General features: G+C 32.3%; 9 protein-coding genes across 9 annotated transcripts; 3 read left to right on the top strand and 6 right to left on the bottom strand.

Annotated features, from left to right (window-relative positions):
* Window positions 1-304: 304 nt before the first annotated feature.
* NAEGRDRAFT_58801 (protein kinase) lies at window positions 305-2817 on the top strand (the record flags this gene model as incomplete). The annotated part of the gene is made up of 2 exons (XM_002674281.1): window positions 305-382; window positions 437-2817. The coding sequence occupies 2 exons, from the start codon at window positions 305-307 to the stop codon at window positions 2795-2797; spliced, it is 2439 nt and encodes an 812-aa protein (XP_002674327.1). The 3' UTR covers window positions 2798-2817.
* Window positions 2818-2869: 52 nt separating this feature from the next.
* Window positions 2870-5327, bottom strand: NAEGRDRAFT_80699 (iron hydrogenase). Its single transcript, XM_002674220.1, has 2 exons — window positions 5024-5327; window positions 2870-4880 (listed from the first exon to the last, which is right to left on the bottom strand). The coding sequence occupies exons 1-2, from the start codon at window positions 5283-5285 to the stop codon at window positions 2884-2886; spliced, it is 2259 nt and encodes a 752-aa protein (XP_002674266.1). The 5' UTR covers window positions 5286-5327; the 3' UTR covers window positions 2870-2883.
* A 431-nt stretch (window positions 5328-5758) lies between these two features.
* On the bottom strand, window positions 5759-8419 carry NAEGRDRAFT_51130 (uncharacterized protein; the record flags this gene model as incomplete). The annotated part of the gene is made up of 1 exon (XM_002674219.1): window positions 5759-8419. The coding sequence occupies one exon, from the start codon at window positions 8417-8419 to the stop codon at window positions 5759-5761; it is 2661 nt and encodes an 886-aa protein (XP_002674265.1).
* Window positions 8420-8914: 495 nt separating this feature from the next.
* Window positions 8915-9901, bottom strand: NAEGRDRAFT_70696 (uncharacterized protein; the record flags this gene model as incomplete). The annotated part of the gene is made up of 1 exon (XM_002674218.1): window positions 8915-9901. One exon carries the CDS (start codon window positions 9899-9901, stop codon window positions 8915-8917), a length of 987 nt encoding a protein of 328 aa, XP_002674264.1.
* Window positions 9902-10624: 723 nt separating this feature from the next.
* NAEGRDRAFT_60801 (uncharacterized protein) lies at window positions 10625-13881 on the bottom strand (the record flags this gene model as incomplete). The annotated part of the gene is made up of 4 exons (XM_002674217.1): window positions 10625-10651; window positions 12301-13235; window positions 13280-13477; window positions 13581-13881. The coding sequence occupies 4 exons, from the start codon at window positions 13879-13881 to the stop codon at window positions 10625-10627; spliced, it is 1461 nt and encodes a 486-aa protein (XP_002674263.1).
* Window positions 13882-14583: 702 nt separating this feature from the next.
* NAEGRDRAFT_80698 (DNA repair helicase UVH6) lies at window positions 14584-16845 on the bottom strand (the record flags this gene model as incomplete). Its single annotated transcript, XM_002674216.1, has 1 exon — window positions 14584-16845. The coding sequence occupies one exon, from the start codon at window positions 16843-16845 to the stop codon at window positions 14584-14586; it is 2262 nt and encodes a 753-aa protein (XP_002674262.1).
* A 549-nt stretch (window positions 16846-17394) lies between these two features.
* NAEGRDRAFT_51126 (uncharacterized protein) lies at window positions 17395-18405 on the top strand (the record flags this gene model as incomplete). Its single annotated transcript, XM_002674280.1, has 1 exon — window positions 17395-18405. One exon carries the CDS (start codon window positions 17395-17397, stop codon window positions 18403-18405), a length of 1011 nt encoding a protein of 336 aa, XP_002674326.1.
* A 673-nt stretch (window positions 18406-19078) lies between these two features.
* Window positions 19079-19468, bottom strand: NAEGRDRAFT_70690 (uncharacterized protein; the record flags this gene model as incomplete). The annotated part of the gene is made up of 1 exon (XM_002674215.1): window positions 19079-19468. One exon carries the CDS (start codon window positions 19466-19468, stop codon window positions 19079-19081), a length of 390 nt encoding a protein of 129 aa, XP_002674261.1.
* Window positions 19469-19597: 129 nt separating this feature from the next.
* Window positions 19598-21059, top strand: NAEGRDRAFT_70689 (uncharacterized protein; the record flags this gene model as incomplete). The annotated part of the gene is made up of 2 exons (XM_002674279.1): window positions 19598-20125; window positions 20172-21059. The coding sequence occupies 2 exons, from the start codon at window positions 19598-19600 to the stop codon at window positions 21057-21059; spliced, it is 1416 nt and encodes a 471-aa protein (XP_002674325.1).
* Window positions 21060-21304: the final 245 nt, after the last annotated feature.

Here is a 21304-nt window from a genome sequence, read left to right as displayed (position 1 = left end):
AGTCAATGAGTTCATCCAGTCGAGTTCTCTCAATAGTATCTCAACAAGCAACGAAGAGAAATTTGAAATTGTTTTCCTTATGACATTAAAAAAAATGTTCTCATCAAACGGACAAGGAAAAAGGAATAGTAATCCTTTTATTACTAGTTTTGCTGAGAGTGCTATTGAAGATATTGCCTCTTTTAAAAGTGAGTTTATTGTAGTGTGATTAATATCACAACAATATATATAACCAAACTTTAAAATTTCGGTTTATTGTTTTTCTATTGTTGTTTATTATTATTAATATTGCATCATAACAGCAATGGTAAAGGGATCTTCACGATTTGAATTACAAGAAGAAGATACACTCCCGGAGAAGGAAAGAATTATTCAAAACGAGGTAAGTGTCTTCAAGCAAAAAACATAATAAGATTTTAATTAAATTCCCAAACAGTTATCACCAGGTGAATATAGTATAATAATAGAATCAGCAGGAAATTCAAAATTTCAATTTATATTTAAAGTAACATCTTCTCAAGGACAAGAAATATTCCTAGCTGATGGAATTCTATATGGGAGAGGTCAAAAAGGAGAATTTAATAATACATTTTCAATATCGGAGGAGAATGGTAATTCAAATGTAGAATTAAGACTTATTAATCGTGCTAGGTTTTGGCAAAAGCCAGCCTACAAATTTCAACTTGTAAAATGTGGTGATGATCAAATTCATTCAGCACAAGAAAATCTTGTTAGGAGTTTTGATACTTCTATTTCTACAATGAAGAGAACTTCATCATCAGGATCATCAAAAAAGAGTAATACATCAAGTATAACAAAATCAAATTCATCAAATTCTTTATCTGGAAAAAGGATAAAGGTAAAACTCTCTTACAAAGAGGAAACAACTATTGTATCTGTATTTTTAGGAATGTCTATGGATGGTTTATTTGAAATTATTTCTAGTCATTATAATAACTTTTTAGCTTGTGATAATTTACATGATAAAATTAATATTAAATATGCGGATGATGAGGATAAAAATGAATTAATATCAATAAGAACTCAAACAGATTTGGATCATTTTGTTGAAAGTTCTGTTGAAAAATTTCTAAATTTTCAAAATTCTGTTTCAGCAAATGTTTATAAAAAACCTAAACTTATTATTGAAGATTCTGCAAACAAACTTAGAAATGATGGTCTACCTTCTAGTCCACTTACAACTACTAAAAAATTCCCATCTAGGAGAGTATCTAAAATTAAAACTTGGATAAAAGGTAATATGATTGGTGCAGGTGCAAATGGTAAAGTTTATTTAGGTATAAATTCTGAAACTGGACAAATGATGGCAATTAAAGAAATTGAAATCAAAGGAAAGACAAATAGAGAAGAAGTAAAGAAAATCATGGAAGAAGTTGAACTCATGTCTCAATTTGATCATCCACACATTGTACGATACTTGGGAAGTTTTGTTGCTAATAACCATTTGAATATATTTTTGGATTATATTCCAGGTGGATCTATGGAAACTTTATTACTAGAATTTTCATTGCCTGAAAATTTAATTAGAAAGTATTCAAAACAAATTCTAGAAGGGTTGAGCTATTTACATGAAAATGGAATTGTTCATTGTGATATCAAGAGTGGTAATATTCTTGTTGATGAAAGGAGTAATGTTTACTTGACAGATTTTGGATGCTCTAAAAAGTTGAGCTCTTTAGCACTGGGAGATGAAACAACTCAAACTATTAATTCAAATATTATTAGAGGTACACCAAATTATATTGCTCCTGAAGTTATTAGAGATAGATCATATACACAAGCTGCTGATATTTGGTCGTTTGGTTGTACAATTTGTGAAATGTTTTCTCAAAATCCTCCTTGGTCTCATGTTTTATCTAAATTTGAACAACCAGTACATCCCATTCAATTAATGCACTATATCATGACAACAGAAGATGATTCTGTTGAAATTCCATCAAATTCTTCACAAGTAGCAAAAGACTTTATTAGAAGCTGTTTACAACGTGATCCATCAAAACGTCCAACTGCTAAACAACTTTTACAACATCCATTTATTACAATAGATTTAGTAGAAGCTTTGAGTACATTCTCACAAGTATCTGTTAATATTACACCGAGAACACCTCACGAATATACAACAAGAAGTAAAAAAGGTGATGATGAAGAGGAAGAATATTTTGAAGATGATGGATTTACTTTTGATGATTATCCAAATAAGTACTTTTCAGATGATTCTGACGATGAGGATTTATACAGTAATAATCCAATTTATCGTACATTGAGTACAAAGCGATCATTAAGACAATTAAGTTCGAGACCTACATCTTCACACACAAATTATTCTACAAGATCTACCAAAGATGGTTCAATATATGGTAAATTCCGTGATGATAGACTTGCTCCTCCAAAGATTTCTGGAGCTCCAATTGATATTTCAATTTCACCACCAAATGAAAGTGTATTAAGTGAGGCAACTGAATCAATAGAAGTTTGGAAACAAGACGACGAGCCAGAATCTGCTCAAACAGAAGTCAGAAAGACAAGAACTCATTCAGCGGATCTAAGAAAGCATACAAGTGCTCATGGATTTGTTGGTCTGAAAAACGACAATGTCTCCTCAAGATTTAGTACAATGTCGGTAAGAGCTAATGAAAATGATATCAAGAATTTCTTGAGAAACACAGCTCACAATCAACAATCTTCACTGTCTTCTGCAAGAAAAGTGGAAGCACAGTCGACGGATCAACCAGAGACAACAATTACAATAACAAGAAGCCAGGCTTCAAATCAATAAAAATTTTATTACTTGTTTCCTCAGTAAGATTGAAATTCTCCTTCGAGAAATTAATATTTGGAGCAAAATCCTCAAAAATGGCAATTTTATTTCTTGTTGGTGTAGTGAGTGTGTAATTCGTGGTGAGCCTTATGACCGCATGGTTCCTTATAATATTCGTTGTATAATTGTTGGATTTCTCTATTGTCGTGACTCTTTCTTGTGATTGCAGCTTCGTCCAACTTGTAGATGGCTTGTAATCTTCTCTTGACTCTATCTTGGTGTTCCAATTTTTCAACAATCTTTGGTTCACCACCACCACCTACACAACCACTTGGGCAGGCCATCATTTCAATAAAGTGGAATTGATCCTTTGGATCCAAAGTCTTGGTATAATTTACCAACCTCTTCAAGTTACCAGAACCGTGAGCAACACCAACCTTAACATCCACACCTGCAATGTTGATAGTGGCAGAACGAATACCATCCAAACCTCTAACTTCTTGCAAGTTTAATCTTTCCAATGGCTTCTTTTCAAGAATTTCATAAGCAGTTCTCAAAGCAGCTTCCATGACACCACCAGTAACACCGAAAATGACAGCAGCACCAGTACCTTCAGCAATTGGAGAGTCATAATCTCCAACTTCATTGCCAACACTCTTGGTTTCCAAATCATGGACTTGATGCATCTTGAAAAGTTTACCCAATTCACGAGTGGTCAAAACATAGTCAATATCTGGAACAATGTTACCATCCTTATCTGGAACACCCATTTCTGGTCTTTGAGCTTCACCCTTCTTAGCTGTACAAGGCATGATAGAAACGTGAATAACCTTCTTACCCTTAATGTGTTGTTGCATCTTTGGTGTCCAGTAATTTCTAATAACAGATCCCAACATTTGTTGTGGTGATTTACAAGAACTGACGTTTGGAATAATTTCAGGGAAATCACTTTCAACCAAGTTAACCCAACCAGGACAGCATGAAGTGTACATAGGGAATGGGCCTGGAGTTTCACTTGTAAGTCTCTTGATAAGTTCAGTACCTTCTTCCATAATGGTCAAGTCAGCAGAGAAGAGAGTATCGAAAACATAGTCAAAACCAAGCTTTCTCAAACCTTGAACCATTTGAGAGGCAGTATAGTGACCTGGTTCCTTACCAAATTCTTCAGAAATGGCAACACGAACAGCTGGAGCAGTTGATGCAACCATAATATAATCCTTTTCCTTATTATCAAAAGCGTTCATTACACTCTTTTGTAATAAAAGTTCGGAAACTTCATCAAGTTGAGCCTTAATGGAGATGGCACCAACTGGACAAATTTGACTGCATTGACCACATGAAATACATGGAGATCTTTCTTCAGTTCCATTACTGACTTCACTCAAAACGAGGTTCAATTGTTGAACTGATTCATTGTGACCACGTCCTGACATGGAGAGGGCATCACGTTCTTGAATAAAAGTACAAGTTCTGATACAACGAGTACATCTAATACATTTGTCTGGATCAATTTGAATATCACCAATTGTCATATACTCTGGTGTTCCAATGTTGGAAACTAAAACTTCTTCTGATGAAGTGTTAGTAAAGTTGTCACGCAATGAAGGTGGGAGATCCTTCTTTGAGATGTGATACTTTTCCAATAAATCTTGAAGTTCACACATTCCGTTTGCAGAACATGATGGACAATCCAAATTGTGGTGAGAGAGAAGGAATTTAAGAATGGATCTGGTATTTTCGTGGGTGGTTTGAGTACGAGTCCAATAACATCCTCCTTCCTTAACATGATTAGTGCATGATGGCACAAGTTTAGTAAGACGTTCTTCTGGTTTTGGATATGGACGACGAATGGCATAACTCATTTGTTGTTCTACATCGAGTGGGTTAATTTCCTCTTCAACGAGGCAAATTCTACAGTTAGCAGGTGAGTGTTCCTTCAAACGTGGATGATAACACAATGTTGGAATATCAACTTGGGATTTCTCTCCCATAATATCCATATTCTTAGCAACAAACTTGTTGTAAAACAATTGTGCTTCCAAGATTGTCAAATTCTTTGGAACACGAATAGGAAGACCATTGAGGAAAATATTTACAGTATCTATGAGTTATTATTATAAGATGATTATCAAGTAATGTTGTATAATTTTCAAGATGATGAAGATAATGAAACGAGATAATGAAAGGGATTAATAGATTACAATCATGATGATAATTAAAAAACAACTTCGGAATAAAACCTACCACTATTCTTTGGATCGTTAACATTTGATGTATATTGACCAAAAGCATGGGAATGGGTTGGTTGATTAGAATTTAAAGTAGCAATTTCTTCAGGATGGTTATGATGGTGGTGTCCTCCTTTTCCTCCACATCCTCCACTTCCATCACAAACACCTCCTCCACAAGCATAATTTCTCTTCATTGTATTCACAAAGCTATTAGGAATGAAACTCTTCTTGAGCGCAGTCTTGCTCTTATTAGCCAATCTCAGAGGTAACTTCATTGTATTGAGTGTTGATTTTAAATTGTTGTTGTTGTTGTTTTTGTTTTCGCTTGAAAAACTAGATAGCGACAAAATTGCTTCGCTTTTTTTTTAACTGTTTTGGATCGATCTGTTTAGGTGCTGAGATTAAGGTCTAAAAATGGAATTATTTAAAATGTGGTTTATTTTTTGAACTGTTTAAGTGGGTTGACTTGAAAGATTCGAATGAAGTTTGGAATAAAGATTACAAATTTGAATGGGTAACATCTTGTTTTCTTGTATGAACTCAGTTGAAAAGTTTAGTCTTGTTTATTCTAAAATAGTCGATTTCCAAGTTATTTTTGTATTTTCTTGCATTGAATTCATCAGAAATACTAATCATTTCATTCGGAAGATTTAATCCATCTTGAGAAGAAGGCTTGATCTTCTTTTTAAGTTGTGTGTATGCATTCACTTTCATTGTTTATTTTGTTGTGGTATTTTTGGCGCCAATTTTATTGTAAAGTCTGTTGTAATTCAATAGAAGCATGCTTGATTGATTTAGGATCTATTCGAATAGCTTCCATCACTATATCTTTATCGTCCCTCAATTCATAACTGGCATATTTTAAAGAATTTGGAAAATGTTTCACAGCATGTAATATCAATTCCTTATTTGTTAATAAATTATTGGAAGCAAATTTCAACGAATTTTCATTATTTTCAACTGCTTTCATGAGTAGTGATATATTATTTCTATATTTTTCAGATAAAAATCTTAAAACCATTCCATTTTTGGAAATACATTCTTCAATAAATGTTTCATCTTGTTGTAATTCATTACTTGCAAATAAAAATATGAAACCATCACAACTTTGAATGGATTCCAATAAAATATTTCGATCTTGTGAAATTTCCTTTTTCAATTCATCACTAGAAATGTACATGATTGATTTTCCATAACTTTTCAATGACTTTAAAACAATTTCTCTATCACTTCTAAATTTGTATGGAATTTTCATCAAATTAAATTCATTTGTTTCGAGTTGTAAAATAAAATTTCGATCCGTTTTCAATTTTCCATAAGTTGCACAATAGTCCAAATATTCCAAATCTATTTTTACAGCACTTTGAATAATATCTGGATCGTTCCTAAATTCTTTTTTCATAGCTAAAATTATATTCAGCATTTTTGGATTTGTTTTTACAATATCCAATATCAATTCCTTGTTTAGATCATCGAAGCCAAAACGTGCTTTAAATTTCAATCCATTTGAAAATGCAATTGTGCGTAATTCGCAATCCTTAGTTAAACCCCCAAGTGCAAATGGAAGGGCATCTCCATTTGATTTAATGGCGTGCAACACAATCTCTCTGTCTCTTCTCATCCTATTGGGAAGAAATTGTAATGCAAGTCCATTAATTGATAACATTTCCTTAATAAACTTCCTACCAGAAAGTAAATTCTGTGAAACATATTTGAGTACATGTTCATTTGTTTTGATGTATTTCCTAATTAAATCCTTATCAGATTTAAATCTTTCACTCGCAAATTCTAACGCATTTCCATTGGATGTTTCCATAGCTATTAAAGTAATATCTTCATCATTTTTGAATTCTTCATTTACATATTGAAGATTTTCTCCAGAATATTTTACAGAGTACATTACTAGTTCTCTATCTTGTTGAGATTTGATATATTTCAGAGATAATCCATTAGTAAGGGCAATTAATTCCAAATTCTTGTCATTGCGAATAGATTCGCAAGCAAATTTAAATTCCTCTCCATATTTTTGAATAACTTGTGAAACTATTTCTCTATCAAATCTGAAATCTAAGGAAATTACATCAAGGCATGGATATCTCTTAGCACATTCTAAAACTACTTCTCTATCTCGCTTTAGTTTGTATCCGATATATTTTGAGATATTTTGCGTGGAATTTTTAAGGGCTAGCATTACCAAATTCTTATCGTTTCGTAAAGTTTCGGATGCATAGGCAATCAAATTACCGTTTCTTACAAGAACGTATTCTAATATTTCTCTATCATTCCTCAATTCTTCGGAAGCATATTTGTAATTTGTTGAATTGTAATAAATTGCCTCTAATACAATTTCTCTTTCGTTTTGCAAAACATTTGATGCAAATTCCAAAGCTCCATCATGAAAACAAATGGCCTTTCTAATAATTTCTCTATCATTCCTTAATTCCACTGATGAAAGTTTCAAAATATCAATACTGTGTGGTATCAGCTCCATTACAATACTTCTTTCATTATGAAGTAAATCAAAACACTGAAAGCAATTTGGATCCACTTTTAAAAATCTCTCAACAATCTCCTTACCGCTACTCAAATACAACTTATATTCTGAATAATTATAAAATTTTTCTATAATTTCAAATAAAAATTCCCTATCATTAATTCTAATTGAATCATAAGTATCATTAGCCATGTAACTTGTTAAATCTGTCTTGGATTTAATACAAATTCTCACAAATTCCTTATCTTGTTGCAATTCATTGGAAACGTGCTTCAGATTATAAAAATCTGATTTTACAGCCATCAAAGCCAACTCTCTTTCTTTTCTAAATTCATCACTTAAAAACCTAAATCCTGAGTTGAATTTTTCTTTTGTGGCCTCTATAGCAATTTCTCTGTCATTCTTTAATTCCTCTGATAAAAATTGAATACAAACTCCATTTAATTTAACCAACTCCAATACAAATGATCTTTCATTCAACAGATTTGGTAATTGTTTCAATATATATGGATTATTTTTAGCAGTAATTAATATCAATTCATTATCATTCTTATATTCTGGTGGAATGAATTGGAAACAAAATGGAGCTGATTTAAGTGCCAACAAAACTAGCTCTCTATTAATTAAATGATGTGGAACATGTTGAATACTAGATCCAGCAGATGAAAGTGCATCTTGTATAATAGTTTCATCATTCTTTAATCTATCAGATACACTCTCATAAGAACTTCCTTTACACTTGACTGCCATTTTGCAAATTTCTTCATCATCTTGAAAATCTTTAAAATATTGTAAAGGATTGACAACACGTTTTGCCAATTTAATTGCCTTCTTTACAAATTTTCTATCTTGTTTCAATTTTTCACCAATACATTCCAATGATGACAATCTATTCTTTATTGCCATCATAACCATTGTTTCATCACTTTTAATTCTTTCCGATGCAAATGTCAATAAATCTCCCCTAAATTTCAAAACCTTTATAAAAACAAGAGTTGAATCATTATCGAGGAATGGATGTTCAGTTGGAGAGAGGAAGGAATTAATTTTTCTAACACTGTATCGTTCAAAAGCGAATAATTGATTTAAATGATGAACATGAATATATTCATTTCTTTCTAGTAGTTTTGAAATAACATTCCGATAATGATCTTGTAATAGAGAGAAACAATCAACAACCATTATTGAAGATGATGTTTCTTCAGTCAAACTATTATCTTGTTGATCAACAACTAGTTTGATGCAAATATCATGAAAGAAACAAGAAAACATTTTTTATAAAAAACAAATTCAATCCTAACATTGAAATATTTATATAAAGACAAATCAAAAAAGAATAATTGTTTTTTCTCACACCTGTGGCTTTGATTTGTATCCCAGCTAAGGTCTTGAAGCTGAACGGAAAAAAGTTCACAACATGGTTTGGTAGTTTTTTGATTTGGATGAAATCTTTTTGGGAATTCCCAAATCAAGAAAAGTTAAATGTCTCATTTCTCTAATGTATTTTTCTCCCTTTCTACCAATATGACTACGACTAATGTTGAGAGTGGTTAATTGTTTCATTTCACTTATATACTTGGCTCCCTGCTGACCTATATTATTCTTTCCAATATTTAGTTTTGTTAATTGATTCATTTTACTAATGAATTCTGCTCCTTCTTGTCCAATATTATTATTGTAAATATCGAGAATTGTCAATTGTTTCATTCTAGTACTAATTAATTTAGCTCCCTCAAAACCAATATAATTGGTTGCAATATTAAGGGAGGTCAATTGAACCATCCCACAAATAAGGTTGACTCCTTCTGAGCCAATTCTATTGTTTACTATATTTAGTTGTGTTAATTGGTTCAATCCACTAATAGATTTAACACCTTCTTGACTAAAATCATTATTACAAACATTCAGACTAGTCAATTGTTTCATTTCACTAATACGAGCAACTCCTATATCTCCAATAATATTGTTTCCAATATTCAAATTAGTTAATTGTTTAAATTCATCAATAATTCTCCAAAGTTGTGGAATTCCATGTTTACAAAAAAAATGTCCATTAATATTGAGACTAGTTAATTGGTTCATTGTTTTGAGAGGTTCATAATAAAAACTATATTTTACTGTCCTCTTAACGGTTAGAGTTGTAATATTTGGTAAAAATTCAAGTTTCCTTGTTTGGAAATTCCACAATTTTGCATTAGAACATGTTAGTGAAAGTAGTTTTACTCTTTCCCTAATGACATTCATCCACTGTGTTGAAACAAGTGCACAATTCATTACAATAAATTTAAAATCATCATGGAAAGAAAGAATTTCAAAAAGTGCATCGTCAGAAAAGACTATTTCAAATCTATTCGAAACAGAAAGATCATTGGCAGAAGGCTCTATATCTTGACTCATTTTTTTTATTTATAATTATTAAATAAAACTCTATCCTGGCTTTGTTAAATAAACTGGTTTATATTTGGAATGCTCGATCACGTTTGAAGATTTTTTTATTTTTGGTCATTAATAATATCAAATCACTCCTAATATAGAAATACCCAAACATGTCATGTGATTTTCAAAAAAAACAATTACAACAAACTCTTGATCAACATCCTCACTAGATGATCATAAAATACTAACAAATCAACAAAAAATAGATAACACACAACAACTTGAGCAACCTTATTGGAAATTCAAAAAAAATGTCATCAAAACTTTTTTCAACTTTACCTTCCACTCCTCTATCTTCATCATTATCTACACTTAATCAGAGAAATAATAGTGGTGGTAGAGATGATCAAGTTATTAATAATGGAGGCGGAGGAGGAGGACTATATCTTTCATCACCCACAACACCATCAAATTCTCTTTTATCGGAACAACAACAATTAATGATGACGGAAACACCAATTGTAAATTTAGTAGAATCAGTAGAATTACAAATTAATAGTCATTTTGTTCCACTAATTGAAAAGTTACAGAATGAAATACTAGAATCACGAAGTAAAATATTTAATATTATTGAAGGCTATGAAAGTAAATTAGCTAAAATTCAACAACAACAACAGCAGCAACAACAACAATCAATTTCCAATAATAATTATTCATCACCTTCATCATCATCGGATCGTAATTCTAGCGGATCTGATATAACAGTCTATACTACAGTTAAGAAATCTATGGAATTACATCAAGAACAATTAAATAGATCAAGATTAGAAAAGGAAAAGACACAACTAGCAATACAAATTAAAGATTTAGAAAAGAATGTTGAAAAATTACAATCATCTAATGCACAACATTTGAGAAATACTAAAAATATTGAAAAGGAAAAAACATTATTAGAAAAGCAAATTCAAACTCTAGAAAAGGCAATTCATCAGAATAGTGAAAAATATCAACAATTACTTGTACAAACAAGAAAGGAAAAGGAAAAGATTTTGGCAGAAAATAGAGAAGAAATTAAGAATATTGAAAATGATCATCTTGAAGAAATTAAACAATTAAAACAAATGATCAAACGAGAACAAGAAAAAACCAGTACATACAAATCTAAGTTTGAAGATTCTGAAAAACAATTATCTTTCCTTCAACATGAATATAAGCAAAAATTTCAAATATTGGAAATGGAAAATCGAAGATTACAATCAGAAGTTAAATCTCTAAAGCAAACATCTTCATCATCCTATACTAGTGGAAGCAGTTCTGATAATGATTCAAAATCTTCACCTTCCTTTTCTAGAAATGGTAGCTCCAGTAATTTTAATGTTGGGTCAGAAAGTCCAAGGTATTACGGAAGATATAATTCTAATTTGTATTATTAAAAATGTAAATAATATTTAAATGAATTTATTTTTATTGTAAACTATTCCATTTGCATAATACCACAAAGCAGTACGTATTATCCATTTTTAATTCTATTGCAGAAAGAACCAAATAAACAACTCTCAAAAAAATGTTCAGACAATCAGCATCCAACCTTCTCAAATCATTCGGACGTAATATGACTTCCGTTACTCGTAGACAATATTCTACTTCAATTGTCGACGAATTAAAATTAGGAAGACTTAACCACGTTGCAATTGCTGTTCCGGATCTTGAAAAAGCTTCATCATTCTACAGAGATATTTTAAAGGCTAAACTCGTCAGTCAGCCACAAACATTGCCAGAACATGGTGTTACAGTTGTTTTTGTTGAATTGGAAAATACAAAATTTGAATTATTATATCCATTCGGAGACAAGTCACCAATTGAAAACTTTTTGACAAAGAATCCATCTGGTGGTATTCATCATGTTTGTATTGAAGTTGAAGATATCAATAAGGCATTGGAAGTTGTAACACAAAAAGGAATTAGATCTCTTGATAAGAAACCAAAAATTGGAGCTCACGGAAAGCCTGTTATCTTTTTACATCCAAAGGACTGTGGAGGTGTGCTGGTCGAACTCGAAAATGTCTAAATGTCACAAAACAATCTGATGTAATTTGTTGAATAAACTTGGAATTATTAATCTCTTGTTTGTAAAAACTTTCTTCATTAAAAACAAATTGAGCACGAAAACTTTGGTATTGATAATAGTCTATTTAACAAATTTATTGAGTACAATTTTGTAATGCAACAACAATTAATAATTGTTACAAGTGAGTGTTGGTTTAGTTTTTGCAATCCATATTGTCATTTTCAACCTTAATTTCAGGCTTCTTAAAAGGGTTAGATAAATCTCTGACAATTTCTGATTCAGTTCTCTTGAGCTTTCTTGGTGGATTTGTTTCTCTTTCCTTCTTGTATTGCATTGGCATCTTTTCGTTAACTTCATCAAGTTTTCTAGCTGTTTCAAAATCAATAATAGCATTTCGAATAGCGTTTGGACCTTGTGACAGTAATCCTCTTGGTAAAACACCACCAGCCAAACCCTTAAGCATAACTATCGATTCATGTTCTTCTCTCAAAGTGGTATACATTCTGCAAAGACGACCAACACTACGAATCTTAGTCTTAATAAGATCAGCTCTTTCTGGAGTAATACTTGTTTGACCCAAAGTTGGTTCTTCAGTATCAGAGTCAGCATCTTCTTGTTCATCACACAAGTTCAAAATAACATTGAACATGTCCATGACCTTTTCAACAACAAATGGTAAGGACCAGTTAAATGTGTTCATAAAGTTAGGTAAGAAGTATGGGTGAGCAGAACAGTTAAATTGTCTAATGTTCATCAAGTTATTTTGGAATCTAATGATAGCACCCTTGTTATTATAAACATCACAATAGTTTGGAGCAGAGAAAATGCAAATAACAGTTGGAAAACCTGTAGATGGACCCTTCTTATATAAACGATAGCCCTCATCTTGAGCTTCGTGAGCTCTGATAACAGAGAGCAAGTTATTTTCCTTCAAGAAGCTATTAACGGCCTCAAAGCTGAAAACGTAGGAACATCCTCTTAATTCGTTATTTACGTATTCACTGTCGGGATTAATCTCTTCTTCTTCATCATCCATAGGATCAGACCACAATAAATCACACATTGGACCATTGCTTGGAGGTTCTCGGTATCTATCAATATCATTAATATCATCCAATGTCTTAATATCAGGTGAAAGACCACCATGAACACACAAAAATCTACCGTTCAATAAAGCTCCCAATGGTAAGCAATCAAAACAATTCATGAAACAATCATAGATCTCATCACTATATTTGAAAAGACATTCTTGTTTAAAGTTGAAATAGGCAGACAAGTGGCGACATTCTATAAAGAAATAATTAATAATAATATTAATATTAAATACATACCGTGATTACCTCTCAACATGAAGAAGGAATTTGGATATCTGATTTTGTAGGACAATAACAAGAAACAAACTTCTGTACCAAAATAACCTCTATCAACGTAATCTCCCAAGAAAAGATATTTAACATCTCCAGAAGGATCACCACCAATTTCAAACAATTTAACCAAGTCATAGTATTGTCCGTGAACATCTCCGCATACTATTGTGTTTGATACAAAATGTTGTATAAAATTTAAAATTGTTATATAGTTAGATAGGGAGGATCAATTATTGTTATTTTCTATTGTACAATAGAAACCTACCTGTAATTGGATCTTGTAATTGCAACAAGTTTGGTTCATCTCTCAAAATTTCTGCAGCCTTGTTTATGAGTCTGATGGCATCTTTTGGATTTATTCTGCCTTCTCTGAGTAAATGTTTCTTTAAATTTTGTATGTTTGGAAGTCCATCATTATCGAAAAGGTCATTTGCAGGAATATAATTCCATACAGGAGCTGGAACATCCTTCATCACTCTTTCTTGAAAGTTAATACCTCTGATATCATCATCCATAAAGACTTTCCTAGAAGGAACGGTTGATGTTGTAATAGTGGTATCAGACATTTTGTTTTTGGAGAAAAGAAGTGGTCTGATTAGAGATAAATGTTGAATACAACAACAATTATTTTTTTTTAATTTTATTGGTGATTAGATGTTTCAGGACGGTGGTTGTTTTCCGCCAAAACTTTTTTCTTCTCACTACAGACAATTTCATCATCATTGCAAGAACACGTGAGTGCACTCAAGTCTTGTTGCTTCTAGTGTTCAATGAAATGATCCATTGTTACTCATATTAAACCTTCTAATGGATAACAAGGTTAACGAACAAATATTTGCTTCATGCGCTTAGTAAGGATAGGTGGAGATTTTTCTCTCAACATATTATTGTGAGCGACTTCAACCAGCTGTAAAACTCTAATACAAAAAAAACCAAATACAAAAATGTACAAATAAGTTTCAATCAATAATACTATGAGTAAGAGTTAACAAGAAGTTGATTTTGAAAGGGAAGACAATGACAAGTAGATTGATTCAACCAGGATATGTTATCACCGACGAAACAAAAGATTTTGATTCACAATAACCTTTTATGTAAAATACTTTCTTTTTGAAAAAGGGCATTAGCTGTTGGGCACTGACAAGTCTATTACAATGCTGTTAATACATTGAACTACATGAACTACAGTCTGCAGTATGTTCAATAAACTTAAAAGGTCCCTTAACAGTTTGAGATAATAACAGAAATGGAAGTTATGAATGTTAGCTTTATTTCTTTTGAGGAGGTTGAGAATCTTCTGTTGGTAAATCTGTAACATCTTCGAAATTTCTCTTCTTTGATCGTTGTTCGATCTCCTCAGGTCCCAATAATTGATTAGTAGCAGTGTATGGTTGAGCCATTTCCTTCAAATATTTCCTGGCAATACCAATAATCATATCAGTTGATAAATTGAGATAGGTATCCTTGATTTGTTTAGCAATCCATTTTGGAAGCTTATTTCTCTTATCTGGTTGATTATATCTTTTATCTGCCAAAACCATGATACCATAATCGGCCTTATTTCTGATAACACGCCCAATACATTGTGAAGCATGTCTAAGAGCATCAAATGTAAGGAATGTTTCTTCTTTGATTGCAAAGTTTTGTCTCAAATAATTCAATCTGGCTTTAAGAATCTTACTTTCAGTATTTTGAAATGGAACTCCAATCATTACAACACATCTACCGTAATGACCGTCAAAGTCAATACCTTCTGCAACCTTTCCTCTTGCAATACTAAAGAAAATAGCTCCTCTACCACAATCACATGCCTTTCTATAATTTTCCAAGGCAATTGCAGTTTCAGCAGTATTTGGAGTTTCAATAAATACAAGTTTGTGGTTGGTGATAGAACTCAATAAACCAACACTGTTCCAAAAGGAAACAATATCCTCCATATATTGATATGATGTGAAAAAGCAGACGATGCCATCAGGGATGTATTTGGATAATTCCAAAAGTAAGCTTCCATAGTTTCTTTGAACAGAGGCATCATTTCTGAATCTATATTTTGTTGTGACTGCCACTTGATCACTACCTCTGGTCAATACAAGTGGGCAAATACATTCTCTGGTTAAAGTCATTTCAAGAGATTTAGAAATGATTGGTTTGAATTTCAATAATTTTGGATACATATCCAAAGGTGAGAGTGTACCACTTGTTAATACTACAGTTTTGAATCTACCGAAAATAGGTTTGCTAATAGCTAAAGATGCATCCATACAACTGAATTGGAGAACTGGATCAGGATTTGTTGGTGTTCTTGGATCGTGTGGTTCTATAATAATTACAAATCCTTCCTGATAAGTACCAATCAATGTGGCAAAATCCATTATAATCTTAATTCCATTAAACTCGTATATATTCTTGATTTCTAGAGTATTCATAAGTGATAATAAACGTTCAGAGCAAAATCTTAGAGACCTTGAATCAATATCTATATTTTCAAGAACATGGTTCAAAAATTGTTCAGGTGTCTCATTGACAGACTTTTGTGTTTGTAATCTTTTGTTTACATGGGTTGCAAATCTCTTCATAAATTTTACAAAGTGGTGAGCTTTTCTGATATTACCAGGTACAGCCTCTGTCATAATATCACCTGGCAATACTGGATTAGAAAGTAATTCATCATCAGATCTTATCACATCAGAACTTCTTCCAACTCCAACAGCACCTAGTCCATCCACAAGTCTTCTATATTCCTCCTGTAATCTTTGACTATTTACTTTTTCCATGTTAGCAATATTTTCTTCTAGTTTTGTAAGATTGGATTTAGCTACACCAAGTATATCTCTGTCGATATTAATTGATAATGCTTCAATACAGACGTTATCAATGTTGTGAGCTTCGTCAAATACTACGATAGAGTTAGCTGGTAAATTCTTTGAAATAATTGAAGAAATTTTTGGATCCAAAAGGTATGAATAACTGTAGACAACAACATTTGCATATTCAATGGCTCTTCTTGAAAGAAAGTAAGGACACCACCCCTTCTTTTTTCCGAAAACTTTCAAATCTCTCATAGTATAAACACCATTTGGTAATATTGTGTCAGTAGGATTGGCTTCAATAAATCTTTCAAAATAATTACATAATTCAATGTCATCCACTGTTGCTGTAGCATTATTATTTGAAATCACTGGTTGAATAGTACCATTACTAGATTCTACCTTTTCTTTAGCTTCAGCTCTAAGCCAACTGGCTGTTAAACCTCTACAAACACTGTCAACTTGGGCACCATCATGAAGAAAACTTTGACTTTTTGGGTGAATACAAAGATTTTTTCTACTGCTCAAGCCAACCCCAATAATGGGACTGTCAGTATACTTTTTTCTGTATTCAATCAATGAACCTAATTCCTCCAATACTTTTTCCATTTCCGGTACAGTTCTTGTGCAATAAATTAATTTTCTACTCTTTCCTTCCTCTGTTAATTGATAAGATGTAATCAAAGATAAGAGAGAAATTGTTTTACCAGTACCCGAAGGCATTTCTAGAAGACAATGACCTCCCTTTCTGATAGAACTATAAAGATCTCGCATATAATCATATTGTTCAGGATATATTTTGTCATATGGAAAGAAGACCTCCAAGCCATCAAGTTTAAATCTAATTTTGCGTTAAAAAAAATTCGTGATGATGATTGATGAATACATACAACATTTTTTTTGTGAGAATAAAATTAATTATTCTTGTGGAGAGTTGAATGATCAATAATGTCGTTCGCTAAATTGAATCCAAGCTGAATTAAAAAGAAATTCACTAACTTCATCATTCTTTATTTCAAATAATCTTTTATTTGTTGGTATTAGAAATTAATAGCATTGTTCTCCATTATCAAAATTGCAAATTGAATTATTCAAAATTGAATGAAAGTAATGACAGGTTAATTTATCTTTTTAAATCCAAACCTCAATGAGACAATACTAAATCCTTATTTGGATTATCTCGAGAACCCTTTGATTGAACGTTAACTGAATGTTCTCAGTCATCAACCAACATTTTAGAAAAATAACTTCTTAATTTACCTTACTTTAAAAATGCCTCCTCTGTACTTGTCAGTGGAAGTAAAACAACCGAGAACTATTCCGACCACAACAGGAAATGATGAAGAGAATGAACAACATGCATATAGTAGGAAAAAAGGAAGAGTTTTGGAATCAGTTATTTGGAGACCAACAGGATCAGACCAACATCAAAATTTGAAAAGACAAGATACAACAACAATAACATCGACAAGCCTTTCAAAAACTGTAAATATGGAATCGGACCAAATAATGTATGATGATAAAAAAAAGTTTAAGAAAAAGAAGGAAAGTTTTGCTTTCCCAAAACAGAAAATTAATCCTAGATATGAAGTAAACATGAATAGATATAAGGCAGAATATCAATTTGTCAGAGAGCAACTAAGGTCGATGGAGGAAAGAATTAGAGCTCATGAGGAACATGACGATAGTTTATTAGAGGATGGTGACACTATTAATATTCCGGATGCAGTTTTGGAAGATTATAAAATAATAGATGAGTTCGATCAAGCTCCACCAGTCCCTCCACTTCCTTCAATAGGAATTCCTTCAACAAAAAGATCACAATCTGCTCAATTGAGGAGACCAAAAAGTGTTGTAAATATTCAGCATCCACCTTCAACTCCAAGAATAAGACCACAACAAAAATTTGATAAGGGTGTACATAGAGACCAAGTGTATGAAAACTTACACGATGTTTCAACTTTTGGAAGTATGACTAGATCTGTAAATATTTCGAGACCTCAATTATTCTATTCAAAACAGAAGAGAGCAAGCTCTGCAGGTCCTCAAGGAAGGCCTAAAACTGAGGAAAGTTCCAATTCAGCAGCAAGTAGAAGAATTGATACGAGAAGCTCATTTAGTGGATGGAGGAGTGCTTTACATGATTCATTAAAATCTCCACTTAGACAAAATCATTCTCTTCCCAGTTCAACAAGGAATAGAAGAGACATTGGTAGTGATTTTGATTTTGTTAGACCACCATCTTCCAAAAGTACTACTAGTTCTAAAAGGTCATTAATGTGATTAGTGTATAAGGTGTCTTGTGTAAAGTGTGTGAATTTTCTCTTAAATATTCAAGTGTTGTCGACTGCCTTCTATGCTTGACAGGTCCTACTACCGATAAGTGACAATAACAGGGCTAACCCTTCATATCCTCCATAGAGAAGATACGTACGAGTCGCTGTATCAATGATAAAAACCAGCAAACATCACATCAGTGAAATAAATATTCCAACCCATTACCAAGCAGAACCTAACACATAATTAGAGTAGAAGGTTCTGCAAAATCCACTCTAATGACCTTCGAAAACATTGTTGTTCATCAGCAGTATCGACATGAAAATCGACACGCCAAAAACACCTTAGGGTTGGGTGGTAGCTAAAACTACCGAGCGTGGGAGCAATGAATAAGAATATTTATTCCACATCAACATGTGTATGAAAGCCAAATCATACAAGAAGAAAGGAAATAACCACCAACATGATGAATTATTTCCTTGGCAACAATCAACGGGAGCCTTTCAAATATTTTTTAAAGCCAAATTTTATTATTTTAAATTTTTAAATAACAATAAATTGGGCGGTTCTTCAACATTAATTATTTAATTATTATTGAAGATTACACCATGATAATAATTGATTCGGAAATGATGATTATGACGATTTATTTACAAATTGATGAAATTTTTTCCTAGTATTAATTTTGTTGTCCGTGAACAGTGATTGCATAAACTCCTTCAACTTTGTCTTGCAAGTTTTGATACCTAGCGACCCAACTCTTTTGTGGATTCATCAATGTAATTAATCCTTCAAATGATGTTGTTGTATTAGAAAGCGTATCATTATCCTTTGGACAATTTTCGCATCCATTTTGTTTAAATTGATCAGTAGTTTTAACAAGACCACAAGTCAAACAAGCTCTCAATTGTCTAAAATGAGTTGGAATAACATCGGATTCGTCAGCAACATTATTTCCATGATCCTCTTCATCTTCATATTGTTGTTGTTGCTGTTGTGGAGGTTGCATCATGTTTGGTTGATATCCGCCATAGCCGTGATGAGCTGGATAGTTGCCATAATAACTCATTTTTTTAATATTTGATTTTTGTATTTTTAGATTTTAAAAAAAATTTGAATAATCAAGCTTACACCACAGAATTTTTAATAATATTTAATTTGATCAAATTAAATCCGGAACATGTTCAATAGTAAAATGATGAATAGAAAATCAATATCATTTAAACTTATCAATGCTCATAATACACACTATAGAAAGTATTCATTTAATGTAAAGAAGGAAATTCCAAAGCCTAAAAGAGTTGTTGTTACAGGCTTGGGTGTTGTTTCTCCACTCGGAAATTCTGTTGAAAAGATGTGGAGTGAATTAAATTCTTTAAAGTGTGGTATTAGAACAGTACCAATCGAAAATATGACTGAGAATGAACAAAATATTTGGAGTAAGATTTCAAATCGTATTGGTGGATTTATCGATCAATCAGAGTTGGATCAATCAATTGAAAAATGTCTTGCATTTACAGAATCAACAAATAGAGATAAGAGTATTACAAAATCTAGATTATCAAAATTTATTCAATTTGGTATGGTTTCTGCTTATCAAGCTATTATCGATTCTGGATTGGATATCAAGTCAATTAAAGATAGAAGTAGTATTGGTGTTTCTGTGGGCTCTTCTCTTGGAGCTGCAGCTGAAATTGGAGAAGCATTTACAATGGTTGAAAGCTTGGTAAGTTTCCAATGTAATATAAAACATTAGAAAGCAAATCATTCAGAAACATACAAAGGTTAGCCCAGTATTTTATCCACGTATTTTGAACAATATGGCAGCTGGTTATATTGCTATGCAACACGATTTACAAGGTCCAATGGTTAGTTGCTCAACTGCATGTGCTACAGGAGCTCATAGCATTGGAGAGGCATTCCAATTTATCAAATATGGTCAAGGTAAAATTATGCTTGCTGGAGGATGTGAAAATTCTTACTATCCAATATTCTATGTTGGATTTGCAAGAGCAAGAGCATTGTCTGGTATTACAGATCCACAAACATCGAGTAGACCATTTGATAAAAGTAGAGATGGTTTTGTAATGTCAGAAGGAGCAGGTTGTTTGGTCTTGGAAGAATTGGACCACGCCTTAGAGAGAGGAGCAAGAATCTACGCAGAAATTGTTGGGTATGGAACAGCAGCTGATGCTTATCACCCTACTACACCTTCACCAGATGGTAGAGCAGCCATAACAGCTATGAAGAATGCTTTGAATGATTCAATTGTAGATATTAATTTGAATGATATTGACCATGTAAATTGTCATGCAACAAGCACCCCAGCAGGTGATAAAGTAGAGTTGCAAGCTATCCAATCCCTGTTCGCAGAAAGTGGACAAACTGTATATGTGAATAGCATGAAAGGATCTCTTGGACACATGCTTGGAGCAGCAGGTGCAGTAGAATCTGTGGGAACTGTTCTTTCAATTTACAATAACTCTATTCCACCAACTCTTAATTTTGAAACTCTGGATGATGATTTGACAGGTATAGAAAAATCAAATATTCAAATTGTTAAAGGTCAATCATGCAACACTAATGTGAGAGCTGCCTTATGTAATTCGTTTGGATTTGGCGGAACAAACTCGAGTTTACTTTTTGCTAAATATCAATAAGAAAAATAGGTCTTAATACAATGCTTAATTAGTACAGCAATTTCAAAAGGAGAAGTTCAAAGTTTTTTTAGTAGTGATATCCTAAAGTGCAACAATTAAATTAAATGTGAAATTTGATATCTTAACGTTGTTCGAACAGTCACATTCTAGACAAGGGTAAATATGAAAAAAACAACACAAACACTAGTGTATTTCATCATACTTCTAATCACGTTTTGTTCAATAGTTCAATGTGAAAGAAAGAA

This window comes from Naegleria gruberi, assembly GCF_000004985.1.
Source record: "Naegleria gruberi genomic scaffold NAEGRscaffold_41, whole genome shotgun sequence".
NCBI classification, from domain to species: domain Eukaryota; phylum Heterolobosea; class Eutetramitea; order Acrasida; family Naegleriidae; genus Naegleria; species Naegleria gruberi.
This window is presented reverse-complemented; position numbering and strand designations above follow the sequence as displayed.

What these genes read in the sequence shown, in the direction of transcription:
- NAEGRDRAFT_80699 (XM_002674220.1), bottom strand. Translation starts at nt 5,285, where the DNA reads ATGAAGTTACCTCTGAGATTGGCTAATAAGAGCAAGACTGCGCTCAAG. An exon ending in TAACGATCCAAAGAATAGTG is followed by an intron (nt 4,881 to 5,023) that starts GTAGGTTTTATT and finishes AATAACTCATAG; the next exon opens with ATACTGTAAATATTTTCCTC.